The sequence below is a fragment of the Bos indicus genome, chromosome 3 (assembly GCF_029378745.1).
Source record: "Bos indicus isolate NIAB-ARS_2022 breed Sahiwal x Tharparkar chromosome 3, NIAB-ARS_B.indTharparkar_mat_pri_1.0, whole genome shotgun sequence".
In the NCBI taxonomy this organism is placed as follows: Eukaryota; Metazoa; Chordata; class Mammalia; order Artiodactyla; family Bovidae; genus Bos; species Bos indicus.
Genome location: NC_091762.1, coordinates 14,609,672 through 14,628,097, shown reverse-complemented (window position 1 = coordinate 14,628,097; position 18,426 = coordinate 14,609,672). Strand labels below are relative to the sequence as shown.

General features: G+C 54.2%; 1 protein-coding gene across 1 annotated transcript; it reads left to right on the top strand.

The window, feature by feature from the left end:
• The first annotated feature begins 216 nt into the window (after positions 1 to 216).
• On the top strand, positions 217 to 12,905 carry RHBG (Rh family B glycoprotein). Its single transcript, XM_019953192.2, has 10 exons — positions 217 to 470; positions 6,121 to 6,307; positions 6,763 to 6,913; positions 7,029 to 7,176; positions 9,609 to 9,775; positions 10,069 to 10,206; positions 10,321 to 10,454; positions 11,066 to 11,187; positions 12,222 to 12,295; positions 12,489 to 12,905. Exons 1-10 carry the CDS (start codon positions 284 to 286, stop codon positions 12,546 to 12,548), a joined length of 1,368 nt encoding a protein of 455 aa, XP_019808751.1. The 5' UTR covers positions 217 to 283; the 3' UTR covers positions 12,549 to 12,905.
• The last annotated feature ends 5,521 nt before the right edge of the window (positions 12,906 to 18,426 follow it).

Here is an 18,426-nt window from a genome sequence, read left to right as displayed (position 1 = left end):
GAACGGCATCAGGGTCAGCTGGGCCAAAGGAAAGAGGACCTGGGGCTACGAACGCCCCATCCTCTCCCACTCCTCGCCCCGCCTCACGTCTGGGGCCCAGGCCCTCGCCTTTCCCGCGGCACCCTGCTTCCTGGAACTGGGATGGGTAACTTGAGCGCGGTTAAGACCGCCCTGGCAAGCCTCCTCGTGGTGGGCGGGGCCTGGTTCGCCCCGCCCGCCCCTGGACTGCTCGCGCCACGCGCCTGGAGCCACAACCGAGTTGGAGACTCGCAGCCTCTGTCCCATGGCCTGGTCTCCCCGCCACTCCGCGGGCCGGCGACTGCAGCTGCCCCTGCTGTGCCTCCTCCTCCAGGGCGCCACCGCCATCCTCTTTGCGGTCTTTGTCCGCTACAACCGTGAAACCGACGCTGCCCTCTGGCACTGGGGCAACCACAGTAACGCGGACAATGAATTTTACTTTCGCTACCCAAGTGAGTGCGGGTGAGGGCGCGCGGGGAGCTAAGACCCTAAGTTTCCCTGGTGTCTTGGCAGGGAGTCCAGCTCTACCCCTAGGTGGGCTACCCTCTTGCTTTGAGATGAAGGTGCCCCAGATTTATAATTATGTGCTTTCACTAGTGTCTGCCACGTTCCAGGTATTATGCCAAGGGCGGCACATGCATTTTCTCCTTTAGTCTGTGAAGTAGACAAAGATGGGGAAACTGAGCTAAAAGAGAGGTTAGTTGGCTGGTTCAGGGTCCTGCTGTTAGAGTGAGTGAGCTGGGATTTGAACCCAAACCTGAAGCTCCAGCTTTACCTACTGTCTTGTTGGCCTAGCTGGGCTTTGCCTAGAGACTTTGTCTTTCTCAGGCCTCCACCCTGAACACAAGGAGAAAAAGAAATCCTCTGGGCAGGGGAGGTAGGGGGTGGGGTGGGGGAGACAGTGATGCAGGTAATAGCTGTGAAGGCAGCCAAGGCCAGTGGGCTCAGACATTTCTTCCCCAGTCCCCCAAAGCTGATTCTTCCAGAGTCAGAGAAAAAATGATGTAAGGAGCCACCAGCCAATCACAGAGTAGCCGCCCCACAGCCCTGAGGAGGAGGCAAGGCAGGGTCATTAACCCATTTCACAGAGAAGGAAGCTGAGGCTCAAAGGGGCTGTGATTTATTCAGGATCACCTAGTATGTGAGTGACAGAGCTGGAACTAGGACTTGGTCATCCTAAGCTCTTCGGAAAAGGCAATGGCAACCCACTCCAGTACTCTCGCCTGGAAAATCCCATGGACCATGGACGGAGGAGCCTGGTAGGCTGCAGTCCATGGGGTCGCTAAGAGTCAGACACGACTGAGCGACTTCACTTTCACTTTTCACTTTCATGCATTGGAGAAGGAAATGGCAACCCACTCCAGTGTTCTTGCCTGGAGAATCCCAGGGACGGGGGAGCCTGGTGGGCTGCCCGTTTATGGGGTCGCAGAGTCGGACACGACTGAAGTGACTTAGCAGCAGCAGCAGCATCCTAAGCTCTTAGGCACCGCAGCTCACCTGCCTGCTGACAAGGCCCAGGAAGGAGAAGTTTAAGCCCCCGCTTCATGTTGAGGACAGAGCCTCTCCCTCAAGGTTGGGGGACCAGCCTTGTGACTCAGCTAGGACCAGGGGCACCAAATCTCCCAGGGTTTGTTACAAATGTTTGAGCAGGTCTCTAAGCCTCAGTTTTCCCCATCTGAGCAATGAGAAGAAAGGTGCCTCCATTTGAAAGATATACATTCAAACAAGGCCCAGAATGTGGGTGTCTCCTTTAAAACCCCAGCTTTTATTACCTTACTTTCTGTGTGCAGAGCTGGTGGCAGCTGTCCTCACCTGACTCTCTTCCAGCCCCAACCCCAACACCATGAAGCTCACAGTGCTGAGAACTGAGAGGGTGAAGCAGAGGCTTGATTTTGTTCAGTCGCTCCATCGTGTCCAACTGTTTATGACCCCATGGAATGCAGCACGCCAGGCTCCCCTGTCCTTCACCATCTCCCGGAGTTTGCTCAAATTCATGTCCTTTGAGTCGGTGATGCCATCTAACCATCTCATCCTCTGTCGGCCCCTTTTCCTGCTGCCCTCAGTTTTTCCCAGCATCAGGGTGTTTTCCAGTGAGTTAGCTCTTTGCATCAGGTGGCCAAAGTATTGGTGGAGGCTTGGTCCTAGGCAGAGGGGGCTACAGCTCCTCCTTTCCCACATTTCACCCCAATTTTGGCTGCATGAGTGAGCCATGGATGCTGAAATCAAAGCTACAGAGCTGGGATGGGAGGCTCTTGGGGTCATGCATTTGTCCAGAGAGATGGGGAGTTGGAGGGAGAACAGTCCATGGACTGAGAGTTGTAAGCTCTTGCTCTAGAGTCTGACCTGGCTGCCTGTCATGACCCCCTATTTGCTTCTCCCATGGGCCTCAATCAAGGCCTCCAAGCCCTGCTTGCTTCAAAGGCCTCCCTGACCTTCCTTGCCCCTCCGTTGCATGATAAACTCTCCTGAATGCACAGCTTTCTGTCCCTGGATTGCAGTAGGAGGAACAGCAGTGGGAATCCTACCTCTTTCTGCACAAGGTTTTTGTCCCTGTGGACTTGGGACCCTGGGGATGGGTTGGAAAGGAGGGAGGTGTGAGGTCCCTGGAGCCTGGGGCTTTGATGCGCCGAGTCTTCACCGTCCCTGTGTCCAGGAGAAGTGGTCAGGGCCAGAGGGTGGTGTGGCCACTGCCCTTTGATTTGGGAGATGAAAGGGAGTTTTGCCGCTGTTGTTAGGCAGTGGGACTAGCCAACGCCAAGGGCATGGCTGCTCTGAGTGTCTGCCTGTTATCTCTACAGGAAGGGCCTTCAGAGCCCAGCTGGTTCACTCCTCTCCGGGTTGGAGAGAGAACCAGAGAGGTAATGCCACTGCGCAAGATGACACAGCAAGTCAGCCCACCTAGAACCCGGCCTCTTGACTCCCCATCTTCAGCATTTCCCCCACATTACAAACCTCTTATTCCATGAGATAAGTCATGGAAAATAAGAGGGGGAAAAGACTAGGGGGAAAGTCTAAGTGTGCAGGGGACTCAGAAGCAAAGACGAGAAAGGGTTCTAAGAAAAAATATGGACAGGTTCTTTTTTGTCTGTCTCTGAGACCTTACTTGCAAGAAGAGGGATTTAGGACAGATGGAAACAGGATCTTCCTGAGGTGGGGGTAGCAGTGTGTGTGACTGGGACCAGAGTGGTTTGTAACTCTTCTAGGAGAATACAGCCTGATCTGCCCTCTTAAAGGCAGGTGGAGGTAGAGTGGTGGGGAGAGATGGCCTCCCCAGCTCACCACTCCCTTTTTCCTGCTACTCATATTTTATATCCCCTCTTTACAGACAAGGAAACTGAGGCTTAGAGAGGTTAAGTGACTTGTCCAAGGTCACACAGTGAGAAGTGTAGGGATGTGTGTGTGTGTCTGTGTGTGTGTGTGTGTGTGCATGCGTGTGTTGGAATTTAAAGCCAGCTCTGAGATGCTAAAGCCCCAGCTGTCACTGTTCCCTTGTCCTACAGTCTGACCTTGTTCAGGAATCATCTGGTGGGGTTGGGGAGAGGCAGTAAGGGAAGGAGGGAGGGTAATAGGTGGCCCTGGAGGGCTTTTATCTTCTCTCCAGCCAAAGGTGCATGAGTTTGGAGGCGTTGGGGATGTGATGGGAAACAGGCTCCATGCTGCTTGACCCAGGGATCCCCTGAAGGGAATGTTGAGGGGTCATCATATCTATCCCCCTGCCTCCAGCTGGAATACCCCCTTACCCTCCACAGCCCACAGAGAATGTCTGTGTGGAACATTCCACGGAATGGAACGAATAAAGGAGATTTCTTGGTGTTTAGATTCCAGGTGAAAAGCCACTGGATTGAGTTTTGATTCCAAACAACCCCCAGGTGGGAGATGTAAATGTTATTGCTATTTAAGACAAGTTCTGGAGCGGTTTGGGCACAGAGCCCTGTGACCCAGCCCCGTTTGTTGTCTTGCTGTCCTTGGGCAAAAGAACAGACATGGCTTCCCCTTTACTGTTTGCACAAGGAGAAAGCAAGTCAGATGGGGAGGCTGAAAGAGCTAAGGCTGCATACTGAGATCTAAACAACACCTCTCCTTTTCTGTTGGGTTTTAAGATCTGAAAGGGAAGAGCGATCTGGGCGACTTGAGGAGTGGGCAGGGCTGGAGAAGGGGCACAGTGGTGGGGACATCTAATGAGGCCACTGGACCTTCACCCCCTTGGCCCGGGGGCTGCGTGTACCCAGCCCTCTGCAGGGGCTTGCAAACTCCTTTCCTATCAGCCCACACTCAGCACACACACACAAATTTGCTTCTCTCAAAGTTATTGATTGCATTCTGAAGTTCAGTAGTACATATTTGGCTTGTTGATGGTTCTTATTTGTTTGGCCGTGCTGGGTCTTAGATGTGGCCCTCGGGGTCTTTAGTAGCCGCACGTGGGATCTAGTTCCCCAACCAGGGATTGAACCCAGGCCCTCTGCATTGGGAGCAGAGAGTCTTAGCCACTGGACCATCAGGGAAATCCCTTGTTGTTGCTTCTTTACCTTTAAACAAAAAAGGTGATTGTGATTTTTTTTCTTTGTGATCTGCCTCTTTCTACTTGAATTCATTTACAACAAAAACATGTGAATTTCAGTTATAAGAAAAGCAGAGAAGAACACAAATAATGAACACTGTGAAGGCCTATAGCTGATATAGCTGAAATTCCCATGTAGCTTTGGGCTATAGGCAGCCAAGAAAAAGGGGAAATATGGACAGTTACATGTTCTCATCAGAATAAAGGAAGCCTCACATACGTGATTCCTTGATTCCTTTGATGTCTGTCTTCCAGCAATAGCTTCATTTCCAGAGTCTGATGCCTGACTGCTTAGGTTTTTTTGTTTATTTATTTTTAGTTCTATGACTTCTTAGTAAACATCTAACACATGAGTGAAGGAAAGCAGATCAGTTCCTTGTTCCTTAGGGGAGATGACATTTCCTAGGACTAAGTTCCAGGAGAAATTTCCCACCTGGAGCTATGAAAGGAGAGTTTAAGGTCATGGTTGGTCGACCCTGTTTCTCAATAAGTTATTTACAACAGATGCAATAATGCACTCAAATGTTCCTCTAGTGTTTCTCAATTAAAGCGGAGGATAGCACAGCATTACTGATACACAGACCCAAGACAAAGGAAACAGGACGAGATGTACTGGCCGAACATCACCCGAGGTTGTGTTTCTAGCCCTGTTTATGAGTAGATAGTGGGAAGGGTACAGAACAAAATAATACAAAGCAAATTGTATGTATCTCATTTTCAATATGGCTGCTTATTATTTTAGATTTTTGTACACAGACTGGAAAGCAAACAGAAAAGACCCCAAGTGTCCCTCCCCAGAAACCCCACTGACACTTAAAAAATTCAAGTGATTCATCTATAAAATTAAGATATCCAAAATATAGAAAGAAGCAAACTGTAGGGTAAAATCTTTCCCATAAATCTTCTTTTTCATAAGTGGCCATATTGCAAATCTCCAGGGGGCGTTATTTGCACCAGAATTATATGGCTCAGCAGCCCTCCCCCTGCCTTCAATTCCTTTTTTCCCTGAGATAACCTCTTAACAAAGTTATTAAAGTTATTTTATACAGTTCTACAAAGTTAACAGTTATTTTATCAATTAATTTGTAAAATGTAAAACCCTAAAAGTGGAGAGGCATAGATTCTGAAGCATGAGGAATGGAGGTTAGACATCAAGATGAACTTCCAGCACAAAGGCCAGGGGAAGAGAATTTCCATCATGGAGGGCAGGGGCTGCTGCAGGAAACCACACAGGAAAAGTGGGGCTTTTCCCCGGTCGTAATTATCCAGGGATTGGGCAGTTGAGTGGGGTAGAGAAGAGAGCACAAGGCTCTACTCTCTTGCTCTGACCTGGGGACAACAGGGATGGTGGGGGTCCCACTGCTCCAAGCTGGGCAGCTCTGCACCGGTGAGCCAGGCTGGGAGGCCGGGCCATGCCTTGGGGAATTTTATAGGCTTGGCTCTAGCCTCAAGGCGGCACTGGCTGGTGAGAGCTGGGGGGTGCAGCAGGATTGCTGATTGGTCCATGGGTGGTGGCCTGAGTAGTCCCAAATGCCCCCCCGCAGGCTTCCAGGATGTGCATGCCATGATCTTCGTGGGTTTCGGCTTCCTTATGGTCTTCCTGCAGCGCTACGGCTTCGGCAGCGTGGGCTTCACCTTCCTCCTGGCCGCCTTTGCCCTGCAGTGGTCCACGCTCATCCAGGGCTTCTTCCACTCCTTCCGTGGTGGCTACATCCTTGTAGGCATGGAGAGGTGGGCAGCAGTGGCCTCCCTGGCTCCCCTAGGTCTACCTGGGAGGCCCCTGCCCAAGGGACCCAGCTCAAGCCTGGTCTTTCAAGTCTGCTCCCTGACCTAGGTTTTTGACCCGTCAGTCAATTTCTTTTAGGTACCCTGCCTGTTCTTGTTGTCTGATTTCTTCTCCCATCCTTGACCCACACCTCCCTTTAGGCCCCTTATTACTCATGAACTGTTGGGAGGATAGACAGCATCATGGAAAAGGGCAGTGCTCGCTGTTGATTCAAAATCTGGTTCTTCCACTTGTCCTGGGCTTTGTTTGCCAAACCCCAGAATCTCCACAAAAAAGGGAGGTGATCCTGTCCCACCTCCCAGGGAAGAATTTAGCCTGGTGCATTCATTGCTCCCTCCCCATCCCCCTGGGCTGCCCTTGTTTCCAGCCCCCCCTCACCCTCTCCATCCGAACCCCCCAGCATGATCAATGCTGACTTCTGTGCTGGGGCTGTGCTTATCTCCTTTGGGGCCGTACTGGGCAAGACTGGGCCGGTTCAGCTGCTGCTCATGGCCCTGCTGGAGGTGGTGCTGTTTGGCCTCAACGAGTTTGTCCTGCTTAGCCTCCTGGAGGTGAGTTTGGATGGGGATGGGGTGCGGAGTGGGCATGGTCAGGCCCTGAGCAGGGAAGGCATAGGGCAGGAGTGGGGCAAGGGGCTGCCCCTCCACCTCAGCCCCACCTCCCCAGGTGAAGGACGCAGGAGGCTCCATGACTATCCACACTTTTGGTGCTTACTTCGGGCTGATCCTCTCCCGGGTCCTCTATAGGCCCCAACTGGAGAAGAGCAAGCATCGCCAGGGCTCTGTCTACCATTCGGACCTCTTTGCCATGATTGGTGAGGCCTCCCGAGGTGTGGTGGGTGAGGGGCCAGTTCATATCCAGGCCTGGTCTCGGGGTGCTACCTATAAGTCTTGGGGTTCTGGCAGGGAACTCCCTTCCAACTCGGACTCTTCCATCAGAGCCTGGGGACTCTTGTTTATCATTTTTGGTAGTTTTATGACAGGTTCTTAGACCTCAGAGCTCATGGGTCTCAGGGCTCCATCCCAGAAAATGTTCATGAAGGTGTTAGTCACTCAGTCTTGTCCAACTCTTTGTGACCCTGTGGACTGTAGCCCGCCAGGCTCCTTTGTCCATGGGATTCTTCAGGCAAGAATACTAGAGTGGGTTGCCCTACCCTCTTCCAGGGGATCTTCCTGACCCAGGGATCGAACCCAGGTCTCCTGCATTGCAGGCGGATTCTTTACTGTCTGAGTCACCAGGGAAGCCCAAGATCCATCCCAGGGGCCTTTCTAAATCCAAGTCTGATGGTATCTATCTCTGTTTAAAGGCCTTCAGGGCCCCCCTACCCACAGTTAAATACCGGACTCCTCAGTCAGGCATACTGGCCCGTGCAATAATTTGCTCCCCTTCCCCTCCCCACTCCCTACCTCTTTCTCCCCCTCTCTCTCCAGCCAGACTCAGCTTCTCCCCATGTGTAACCTCTAGGCCTGTTCCCTTGGTGCTGCCTCCCACCTCCTGAGGACACTTCCTCCCAGGAGATTTCCTGGAAGCCCCAGCACTCTCAGGAGAGAAGGAGAGGTCACAGGTCACCCCTGGGAGGAGTAGGGTCTGGCCTGCAAGCACCTCATCACCACCTACTTCTTCTAAGCCTGCACCTCTGCTCCTGTCCATTCACTGATGAGTCAGGAAAGGAAATTGATATTTTACCTTTTTGGAGATAGTACTGAGTAGTTACTGAAGTGCCCATTCTTACATAAAGAAGAGACTAGCCTTGTGTTTCTTGCTCACATCTGGGTGTGTTGTGAAACAGAGCTTATGGAACCCTAGGTCAGGGGAGGCCTCCTTGCCCTTTGATAAGTTTGGTTTGAAGTCCAGAGGCCTCCCGGAGATTTCTGTGCTTTCCTGGGAGGCTTACATTCTCGTATTTCCTCTGCCTCCCAGCTCCTGCTGGACAGGAAAATGGGTCTCTTCCTTGATTCCTCCCAAAACTCTTCTCAGAACATACATGTGTATGTGTGGTAGATTTTACTGCAGACTATGGAGGTGCAGAAGCTACATCACAACCCAAGGACCACTCAGAACTAAGGGACACTCCCTCAAGCCTCTCTGCCACGCTGGCCCTCCCCACAGGGCCCCCAGCCCCCCTCCTCCCTTGCCCCCCACCTCTCCCTCCAGGACTGACCTGGGAACCTCACAGGGCAGCAAGGCCTATGGAGCTCCCAGTTCCTGCCCGAGACGCCCAGGCCCAGCCCGTCAGTGTTCGGGCCAGGGCCCACCCTCTCCAGGTGGCAGTTGAGGTTATAAAACAAATGATTTTCCTGTTATGGATATCAAGTACCAGATTCGTGCCTGACATGTGGTGCCCTTTGCCTTTTTTTCCTTTCCTTTTCTGATACTTAAAAAAACTCAACCCCTCCCCACCCCCCATGGTTTTCAATCAAGTAACTAACACCCTCTCATGCCAGTACCCTTCAGTGGTACCAGTTGTTAGACATTTAGTACCAGCTAGGCCATGGAAGACACTTGAGAGTCCCTTGGACAACAAGGAGACCAAACTAGTCAATCCTAAAGGAAATCAACCCTGAATATTCATTGGAAGGACTGAAGCTGAAGCTGCAATGCTTTGGCCACCTGATGTGAAGAACTGACTCATTGGAAAAGACCCTGATGTTGGGAAAGATTGAAAGTGGGAAGAGAAGGGGACGACAGAGGATGAGATAGTTGGATGGCATCATCGACTCAATGGACATGAGTTTGAGCAAGCTTCGGGAGATGGTGAAGGACAGGGAAGCCTGGTGTGCTGCAGTCCATGGGGTCGCAAAGAGTCGGACCCAACTGAGCTACTGAACAACAACGAGGCCATGGTTGGATTTCCGTGGTGGCTCAGCTGGTAAAGAATCCAGCTGCAATGCAGGAGACCTGTGTTTGATGGCTGGAAGATCTCCTGGAGAAAGGAATAGCTATCCACTCTAGTACTCTTGCCTGAAGAATCCCTTGGACAGAGGAGCCTGGCGGGCTACAGTCCACGTGGTCGCAGAGTCGGACATGACTGAGCGACTGACACTAAAGTAACAAGCTGTGGTTAGGTACTTGGTATGCATCATCTCATTTAGTCCTCACTTCCTGAGGTATGCGTCACTATCCCCATTTTACAGATGAGGAAACTGAGGATGATGAGAGTAGGTGACTTGACTGCAGTTACACAACTTGTACCTTGCGAGGGAGTCACTTACTTCCTCTCATTCCGCCTTTCTGCCCACCGTTTAGGGACCATCTTCCTGTGGATCTTCTGGCCTAGTTTCAACTCTGCACCCACTGCCCTGGGGGACGGGCAGCATCGGACCGCTCTCAACACATACTACTCCTTGACCGCCAGCACCCTCAGCACCTTCGCCTTGTCAGCCCTTGTTGGGGGGGATGGGCGGCTGGACATGGTATGGGGAAGAGGCGTGGGGAGAGGCAGAGGGGTGGGCCGGGAGACCAGGGAGAGGTCTGAAACCCTGCAAGGTTGATCCTCCAGGGGGACAGGTAAGGGCAGAGGCTCAGGGGACTGCAGATGCACTGGAGGCGTTGGGGCCAGAGCAGGCGGTGAGGCTAGGACCGCGTGTGAGGTCGAGGATTAGACGGTGGAGAAGCAGCAGGTGGCACTGGTGGGCGGGCTTGGGGTGGGTGTGGCTGTGACGATCAGAAAGGGCCTCCAGAGCCTTGCTCTTCTGTGCTCCCTTAGGTCCACGTGCAGAACGCAGCGCTGGCCGGAGGGGTTGTAGTGGGGACATCAGCTGAAATGATGCTGACACCCTTTGGGGCTCTGGCGGCTGGCTTCCTGGCTGGGGCCATCTCCACACTGGGGTACAAGTTCGTCACGGTACATAAGCCCCTGGGCCCTGAGCAGGGCAGGGCGTCTTCACACCCTTCCTCCTCTCCAGCAGGCCTGGCTGAGGGGGACACACGAGACTCATGATTGGTGTCCTGTCTCCAGCCCATCCTTGAGTCCAAACTCAAAGTCCAAGACACATGTGGTGTGCACAACCTCCATGGGATGCCGGGGGTCCTGGGAGCCCTCCTGGGTGGCCTTGTGGCTGGGCTGGCCACCCGTGAAGCTTATGGAGATGGGTGAGTTCTCCCCACCCTCACCCCACCCCCAATCCAATGGAATCATTATCCCCCTGAACTAACTCCCTCAGTCTGTTCCTCCTTTTGTGGGCCACAACCACCTCCTCTGGTCCAACCTGCTTCTTTCCCTCCTCCCCCGCTCCTGCTCCTGACCAAAAAAAAGCTGTCTATTCTCTCTCATTCATTCATCCATACCCTGGAAGCTGAAGAAACTGGGGTGAACAAGCCTGGGGACTGCCTTCTTGGTCCTCGGTCGAGTGCAGCAGAAGGTCGTTGAATAAATGATTTCAACAGTGTCATTATTAAAGGGTCAAGGGAGAGACACTGACCCTTAGGATAGATTTTTGCACATCAGGGCTCAGGGGAGATGGGAAGCAAAAGTGACCCTCAAACTGAGCCTTGAAAGGTATGAGGGTGTTGCTGGCACACTGGGGAAGGGAGGGTGTTCCCCTCCAATGGGCTCAGTTGGAGCAAAGGCCTGGAGGTGATTCAGCCTGGCAGGCTCCCCAGGGCCCTTTCGGCTGCTGCAGAAAGCGGGGCAGGGCACTGATGCGCTGACCAGCCCTGGCTTCGTGCTCCATCTGTCTCCCCACACCCTCCTCTCCCTGCAGCCTGGAGAGTGTGTTTCCACTCATAGCCGAGGGCCAGCGCAGTGCCACGTCTCAGGCCATGCACCAGCTCTTCGGGCTGTTTGTCACACTGACATTTGCCTCTGTGGGTGGGGGCCTTGGAGGTGAGTGACCTTGGCTGGGGTCGGGAGTTGGCAGGAGGAGCCCCAGGGAGAGCAGAAGACGGCGGCGGCGGCTGGGCGGGGCGGGGGTGGTGGGGGGTGGGGTTCTCTGGAGGAAGGGCCATTGGATCGATCCCATTCCCCTGACATTCGTTTACTCTATTGAACACCTACATCGTGCCAGGAGCAGCGTGGGGTTATGGTGTTCAGGGGTAACTTCCTCCAGGTAAGGAGGACCAAGCAGGTACTTTCTCCCTTCTGGTCGCAAAGGAAGGTGGGAAGCCTGCTGACCAATCCCTCTCCTCTGCGGCTTGGCGCGCTGCTCCCTCTTCCCACTAGAGGGCAGCCCAGCCTCAGGCTGAGGCCTGTGGCACCATCTCTCTGGAGCTGGGGCTAGGGCTGGGGTAGGGGCCGGGAAGGAAGAGGCCTGGCTGGCTCATCAACAGACTGGGGCACAAAAACCTTCCACAGAGGCAGCCTGCTCACTGATGCCAGGCCAGGCAGTCCCTCCTGATGTCTGGCCTTCAAAATTAAACGTATGCTTCAGTATCCCCATCTTCCTGCTCTCAGATCCCCAACTTCCTGATCTCAAGATTCCTTGAGATCTTATTCTTAAATAAGAGTTCATTCATTCATTTAATTACTTATTTACCCAAGAAACACTTCCTGCATCCCTCTTGGAGAGGAGCCCACAGAAAGCTTATGAGCTGTGGCTCATGACAGACACTATTTGATCTGTTCCCTCCGTGCACACTTTAGTATGTTACTTCTCTGAACCTTGGTCCCCTTTTCTGTAATACAGGGATCCTATTCACCTTGCAGGGTTGCTGTGATTACTCAGGGAGGCAGTGCTTTGTCACGCATTTTGCACAGGGCCTAGCAGAAGTGGCGCTTGATAAACACTGCTGTGATTTGCCTGTGCCAGGCATCCCATTGACCTCATGACTCCCAGCTCCTCTGTGTCCTGTGGTACTGGGTAGCAACCTCCCCTATGGGGGCAGCAAAAAGCCTCACACACTGTCCCCTACTGCCACCAGGGCTCCTGCTGAGGCTGCCCATCCTGGACTCCCCGCCAGACTCCCAGTGCTACGAGGACCAGATTTACTGGGAGGTGAGATGTGCCCACCCCTCAGGCCCTTAGGGCCCTCTCACCCTCAAACATCCCCTTTCCTGCCTCGCCTCCTCTGGTCCAACCGCCTCTTTCCCTCCTCCCCCGCTCCTGCTCCTCTGGGGTTCACCCTTCAGCTGTGGTCTCCGTCCTCTAGAGCTGACCCTTCACCTGCTCCTCCGTCCCTGCCCTCCAGGTGCCTGGAGAACATGAGCATTTAGCCCAGGGATCAGAGGAGACAGAGACTCAGGCCTAACTTGCTTCCAGCCCTTGGAAGGATGCTCTCCTTTTAGAAGAGGATGACAGTCTACTGTGGGGAAGCTCCTCATTATTAGCTCCCATCACTGCTGCTGCAGGAAAGAAGACAGGAGCTCCTTTCCATAGGGAGCCTTGGGGGAGGGGTGGTGGAAGGCTGGGGAGATGGTGGAGCCAGGTGGCTATAACTGGTCATGGTGAGGAGAGAGCCTCACACACCCCCACCCCACCACCCCACGCCCTGCAAGTGAGGCACTCGAGGGACTGCTGATTCACTGGACCAGCATCACTCAGTTACTGTGAAGCCTGAGCCAGGGCCTGGCTCTCTGAGGGTGATAAATACCATGGTCACCAAGGACTCTGACTCCTTTATTTTTGTGCATTGAGAATTTGGGGAGTTTCTCGAACCATCTAACTCACAATATTAGAACCTCAGGTGAAAAAAGACCTGACTGGTGACAACATCCTGCCTCCTTGAGACTAAGGAACTCCCCCTAGGATGCTGTCTTCTATGAGGGCAATGCCCAGACTGCACTTTCTTGCTTCCAGAGACAGGGAGCTCATTCCCCTCCAGCAAGTGTGTGTTTGTTACAAGACAGCTCAGTCTGCTAGAGAGCTCTTCCTATTCTAGAATGAATGCCACTCTTACCCTCAACTTGGGTGACCTCTGAACAGAGTAGGAAGAGAGCCCTGGGAGGCTTAAGAGTAGCATAAGGAATTCTTTTGCCACTAACTCCTCAGAAGCTGGAAGCAGCCAGCCTCCAGGCACCAATTTAGGTCCCTGTCCGGAGTCTGAGGAGTGGGGACTAGGAAGGGCAATTCAGAGTTGCTGTAGGGAATGGGGAAGGCAGGCCCAGGGCTTCCGTCGGCCTGATACCATCGGACCACCAGAGGGCGCTCCAGTCCCAGCAGAGGATGATGGGGCCTTCATGCTCCAGCATCCTCTACCAAGAATGGAAGTCCTTCCTGCAGCCTAATGGCCTTCCTGCCTGCTTCAGCTCTGGTCCTCACTATTGCTGCCACAAGACTTTTCTGAGCGCCCACTCCCCATCACATGTCAGGTGGTGCTAGGGCTTCCAGATCTTTCATTTGACTAGGAATCCATCCTTCCAGAAGACCAGAGCTCTATTCCCAAACCTGAAGTGCTGGGAGCCCCTCTGCCCTCTCCTGCCGCTCCCCAGGCTTCTGACAGGAGTGAACAAGACTACAGACCTCTTCCTCTGGACTAAACCCCAGGAGGGATTTCTGGGGCCTAGTCCTAGGAAATGGCAACCCACTCCAGTATTCTTGCCTGGAGAATCCCAGGGACAGAGGAACCTAGTGGGCTGCTATCTATGGGGGGTCGCACAGAGTCGGACACGACTGAGGCGACTTAGCAGCAGTAGCAGCAGTCCTGGGATAGGGGCAAAAGGTGTTCCCACGAGGCTCCATCCTCACTGTAGTTAAAGGGACTGAGCTGGGCTAGAGAAAGAGGACAGCACAGAGCTGAGGAACAAGGAGGGCTGTTGAGGGACAAGTGCTCCATGGGACCACCCCCCTCTTTGTGGCTCAAACAGACTTGGTGTATCCCTCCCCTTGAGTTCCCCTCCTTCCTCCACAGCCTCCCCTGCCCCGTTGCTGGCTGGGATCAGTATGTTGGAGGGAGATCCTTGTGCTGAGGCAGAAGGATGACTGCTGAGATTGGAGAAAGGTATCCTGTCCTGTGAGCCCCAGGAGGGTGGGAGTCTGGACAAGCAGAGGCCCATCCCCCATTCCATCCTGCAGAGCCTTCGCTCTAGCCCTGGAAAGATCCAGGTACAGTCAGCTCACCTGTTCTGCCCCCAAGCTCCCCGAGCAGTCCTCTGAGATCTGAAAGACTTATAGGAAAGGAGAGAGTTGAGGATAAGACCCTCCCTGCCCTTGCTTGGTCTGGGTGGGTAAAGCTCTGATTTATGAGTATTCATTTACACATACCACTGGCATTTCCCCACCTGATCTTTTCCTGATCACTCTGGTTCTTTTCTGACCATAACCAAATCTCCTCCAGGCTTGACTAAATGGGGCTGCTCCAGCCCAGGCTGGTCACTGCTCCCAGCTCCATCCAGGGAGGCTTCCTGAAGAAGTGACAATTGAACCCTCCCTGGGAGAGGACAGTTACCAGCTTCTAAGGGAGGAAAGGCTGCAGGTCCCAGGGTGGCCCGCCAAGAGGTCCTTGGGAAAGGAGGGACAGCGTGGTAGCTGCCCAACAAGAGAGGGCCCTGAAAATCCTGTAACCAAACAGTTGAGGCTCCGTTACTCCCGGGAAGCTGCTCACAGCCCAAGACACTGCTGAGATCTACAAGATCCAGCACCCTGGCTTCATGGCTCAAGGGACTCTGTCCAGGGCTGAACTCTGCGAAACCAGGCCCTTGTTTTTTCACTCTACATTTCCTCCTCACCCTCCCATAGCTCTTCCTCTGGTGCCCAGCACCCCGGTGGGCAGTCCATAGATCATTCAGTCCGAGTGAAGGACTGAGCCATCATCATTTGCAGTTTGGGTATGGAGTGCTCCTCCATCACTGCTTTCAGGCAGATAGCTCAGAGGGCAAGAAATGTCCTAGCCCCTAGGGTATCCTAGGAGCCTCTCTGCTGCCCTGCAACTGAGCCCCTCCCCCATCTTTCCTGTAGCCCCTAGCTCAGCACCATCGGTCCCCCGCACTCGGTGGCCCATCCATTCAGGCTGGGTCAACAGGGTGACAATGAGCAGGTCAAGGAGATGGCGGGGACAGGGGCCAAGGCCAATGAGGCCTCTGCCCCTCAGGGACAGCCCCTCTGATCACCACCATTATTACTCTCAATGCAGGACAATCAGACACTTGCCCACTCATGAACTCTTGTCTGTCCAGCCCCAGTGCCCGAGTTCTGGGGACAATGATGGACGAGGACCCTGAGCCCCTGCTTGCCTCCCAGGGCCCCACTGATGGGGAAGACCGGCTGAGCTGGGGGTCAGTGTCAAGCCAGCAAGGTCAGAACCCTTAGGGAAGGGTTTCTGGAGGTGGTCACTGTTTTGGAGTATGTGTGGCTGATAACAGGGCTTCCGGGCCAGACATCTGGGGGAGAGGCCCAAGGTTCCCCATGGACCTCAGGGTGCTTCTGTGCCTGTGTGGCCAGACCCGGCCCTTCACCACCCCCAGGCCAGGAGCTCCGAGCTGCTCCTGTGACCCCTGGAGGACCCCGCCCTTCGAACCTGCGCAGCCTGGGAAAGGCCTGAGATGCCCCGCTATTGGGATTCAAATCACGGCGCACGGTGGCCCCAGCTCGAGGAGGAATTAGACACGGCGTGGGTGTCCGAAGTGGGGGGTGGTGGTGGTCCCGGGACAGACTAACTCGGCAGCCGTGCTCCCCCTACCTCACCCCGATATTTCTCTCCCACCGTCAGGATGTCCCCCACCCGCCGCCGCCCGGCTCTGCGCGCCCCGTCTCCTTTGTCTGGCCCTCCCGCCCACTCCCAGCCGGGTTCGCCGCGCCGCCCCGCGCGCCGCGGCCCGTGCGCCCGCCGCCGCCGCCTCCCGGGAACAATGCGGGCCAATGTCTCCGGGGGGGCGAGCGGGCTATGCAAATGTCCAACGGCCTGTGAGAATCCCCCTCTGCCGCCGCCGCGTCTTCCACCGCCTGAAAGGGGCTGGCGGCCAGGCCCGGGTGGGGGAGGCGGCCCCTGCATAGGGATGAGCTATCGTCCCGGAGCGCCCGCCCGGGACAGAGTGCCATTGTCTCGGTGCGGCTGTCTGATCGCCCATCGGAGCCCGCCAGCTCCAGGAGGAAGGCAGAAGACGAGCAAAATCAGGCCTTGGTGCAAGGAAGGGGTGGTCACCTGTCCCTCCACTCCTACTCCTCTCTCCAAAGAGCCTTAACTTTAGGGTCAGACTGTGGTGGGCCCCCAGCTTGGCTCCCCTGCTCACTAGCTTGATGGCCTGCACAAACCAGTTCATTTCTCTGAGCCCCTGTATCCTGAAGGCTAAACCTAACCTAGAGTTTCTGCTCTTCCCATTCTCCTTACCTGTTAACTGCCCTCCCCATCTCCGTCATTTTTTCACATGACATTGATCTGGGTTGTCTCTGGAGCCAGTTTCCTTCTAGAACCTTGAGAGAAATACTCATGGTTTCCCCAAAACAGGTTATTGGACAAGGTGAGCCCCAGGCTGAGTCCAGGCTGCCTTCCTGCTTCCTTCTGCTGCTACCAGTTAAGAAGGCCCACCTTTTATGGGAGAAATGCCAGCCATGCAGGCCTGAAACTTCTCCAGTGACTAGAGGTTCAGCGACGGTGGTGCCACACAAAATTCCCTCCCACAGGTGAAAGAGTGTGTTCCTCTCCCTGCAGCCCAGGAGACTGCGTCCACCTAACACACTGCACTGTTTGGCACTGGAGGAAAATATCTGGACAGTGAGCAAGAGACTCTGTGCTTGGAGCAGAGTCCATTTTAGCTGGGAACTTGGCCCTGGCTCTTGGGTGTTTGCAGGCTGAGCTCCAGTAAATGGACTTTCAACTCTGCAAGGTGCAGGACCTGATTTCACCTTTCCTAAATTCCCGAACAGGCTCAGGGTCGACAACTGATGCCCCTAGGGTGAGAGCTATTTCAGAAATGGTGCCTGGGCCCTTCAAGCAGTGATGTTTCTGGGACTCATAAGGTTTGAGGTGGCAAAATCAACTGGAGCAACAGCAAAATGAGAACTGACCGGGGAAGTTCAGGTTTTCAGTCCCAGTAAGGCAGGTTTCCCTGGTGGCTCAAACGGTGAAGAATCTGCTCATGATGCGATGCCGGAGACCTGGGTTTGATGCCCAGGTCAAAGAAGATCCTGGAGAAGGAAATGGTAACCCACTCCAGTATACTTGCCTGGAGAAGTCCATGAACAGAGGAGCCTAGTGGGCTGCAGTCCATGGGGTCACAAAGAGTCAGACATGACTGAGCGACTAACACATGCACACAAGGCAGGAGAAAATTGAGAGAGGAAGAGGAAGAAGATGATGGTAGGGCAGGGGGTCTTGTGGGAAGCAGGGGTTATAGGGCTGCCTCAGAGGCCTGCTCATTCCTGGTTTGTCCTGGGGCTCTTCTGTCTTCCTGGCCTCTGTGAGGATCCAGGTACAATATGCATGGCAACTCCTTTCTGGGGAGGCAGAAGTGGGGTGCAGGCAGTGGAGCCTGGCCTCCTGGGAGAGCATTTGAGAGAATATTAGATAAGAGGGGAGTTTGAGGCAGGGTTAAGGGATGTGGGCTGGGAGCTGGGGCATTTCACTGTGCTAGGGAAGCAGTCAAGAGTTCTGTCCACCTCTGCTCTCTGCCTTTGAAAGTGGTGGTGATTTAGTCGCTAAATTGTGTCTGGCTCTTTTGTGACCCCAGGGGGTGTAGCCCACCAGGCTCCTCTGTCTTTGGGATTTCCAGGCAAGAAAGAATACAGCAATGGGTTGCCATTTCCTTCTCGAGGGGATTGTCCCTGATTCAGGGATTGAACCTAGGCCTCCTACATTGCAGGCAGTCTCCTGCACAGCAGGCAGACTCCTTACTGACTGAACCACCAGGGAAGCCCTTGGAAGTAGGCTCCCTTGCAACTCTTCACTGGGTCTCTGCTCCAACCTGGAACCCTTTAAAGCATTCTGACTTGGGGCTGCCCAGACTCTGAGGACCCCCAGATGCCACCTCTGAAAGAAGCCAAACCAAGCCCTCACTTGTCTCCACACCTGGCTAGAGCCTCCCCTTGCGGGACCCCAGAACACATCCTTCCCCCCTTGACCCTCCCTCTTTTCCCTTTGCAGGTGGTCCCTAGAGAGGCTTGCCCAGACATTCTCTGCCCTGAAGGTGGCGCTGTCTCTCTTCAGCCTGGATTTCCAGGGCTCCCTGGGACTGTTCTGGATGGTCTTCGGATAG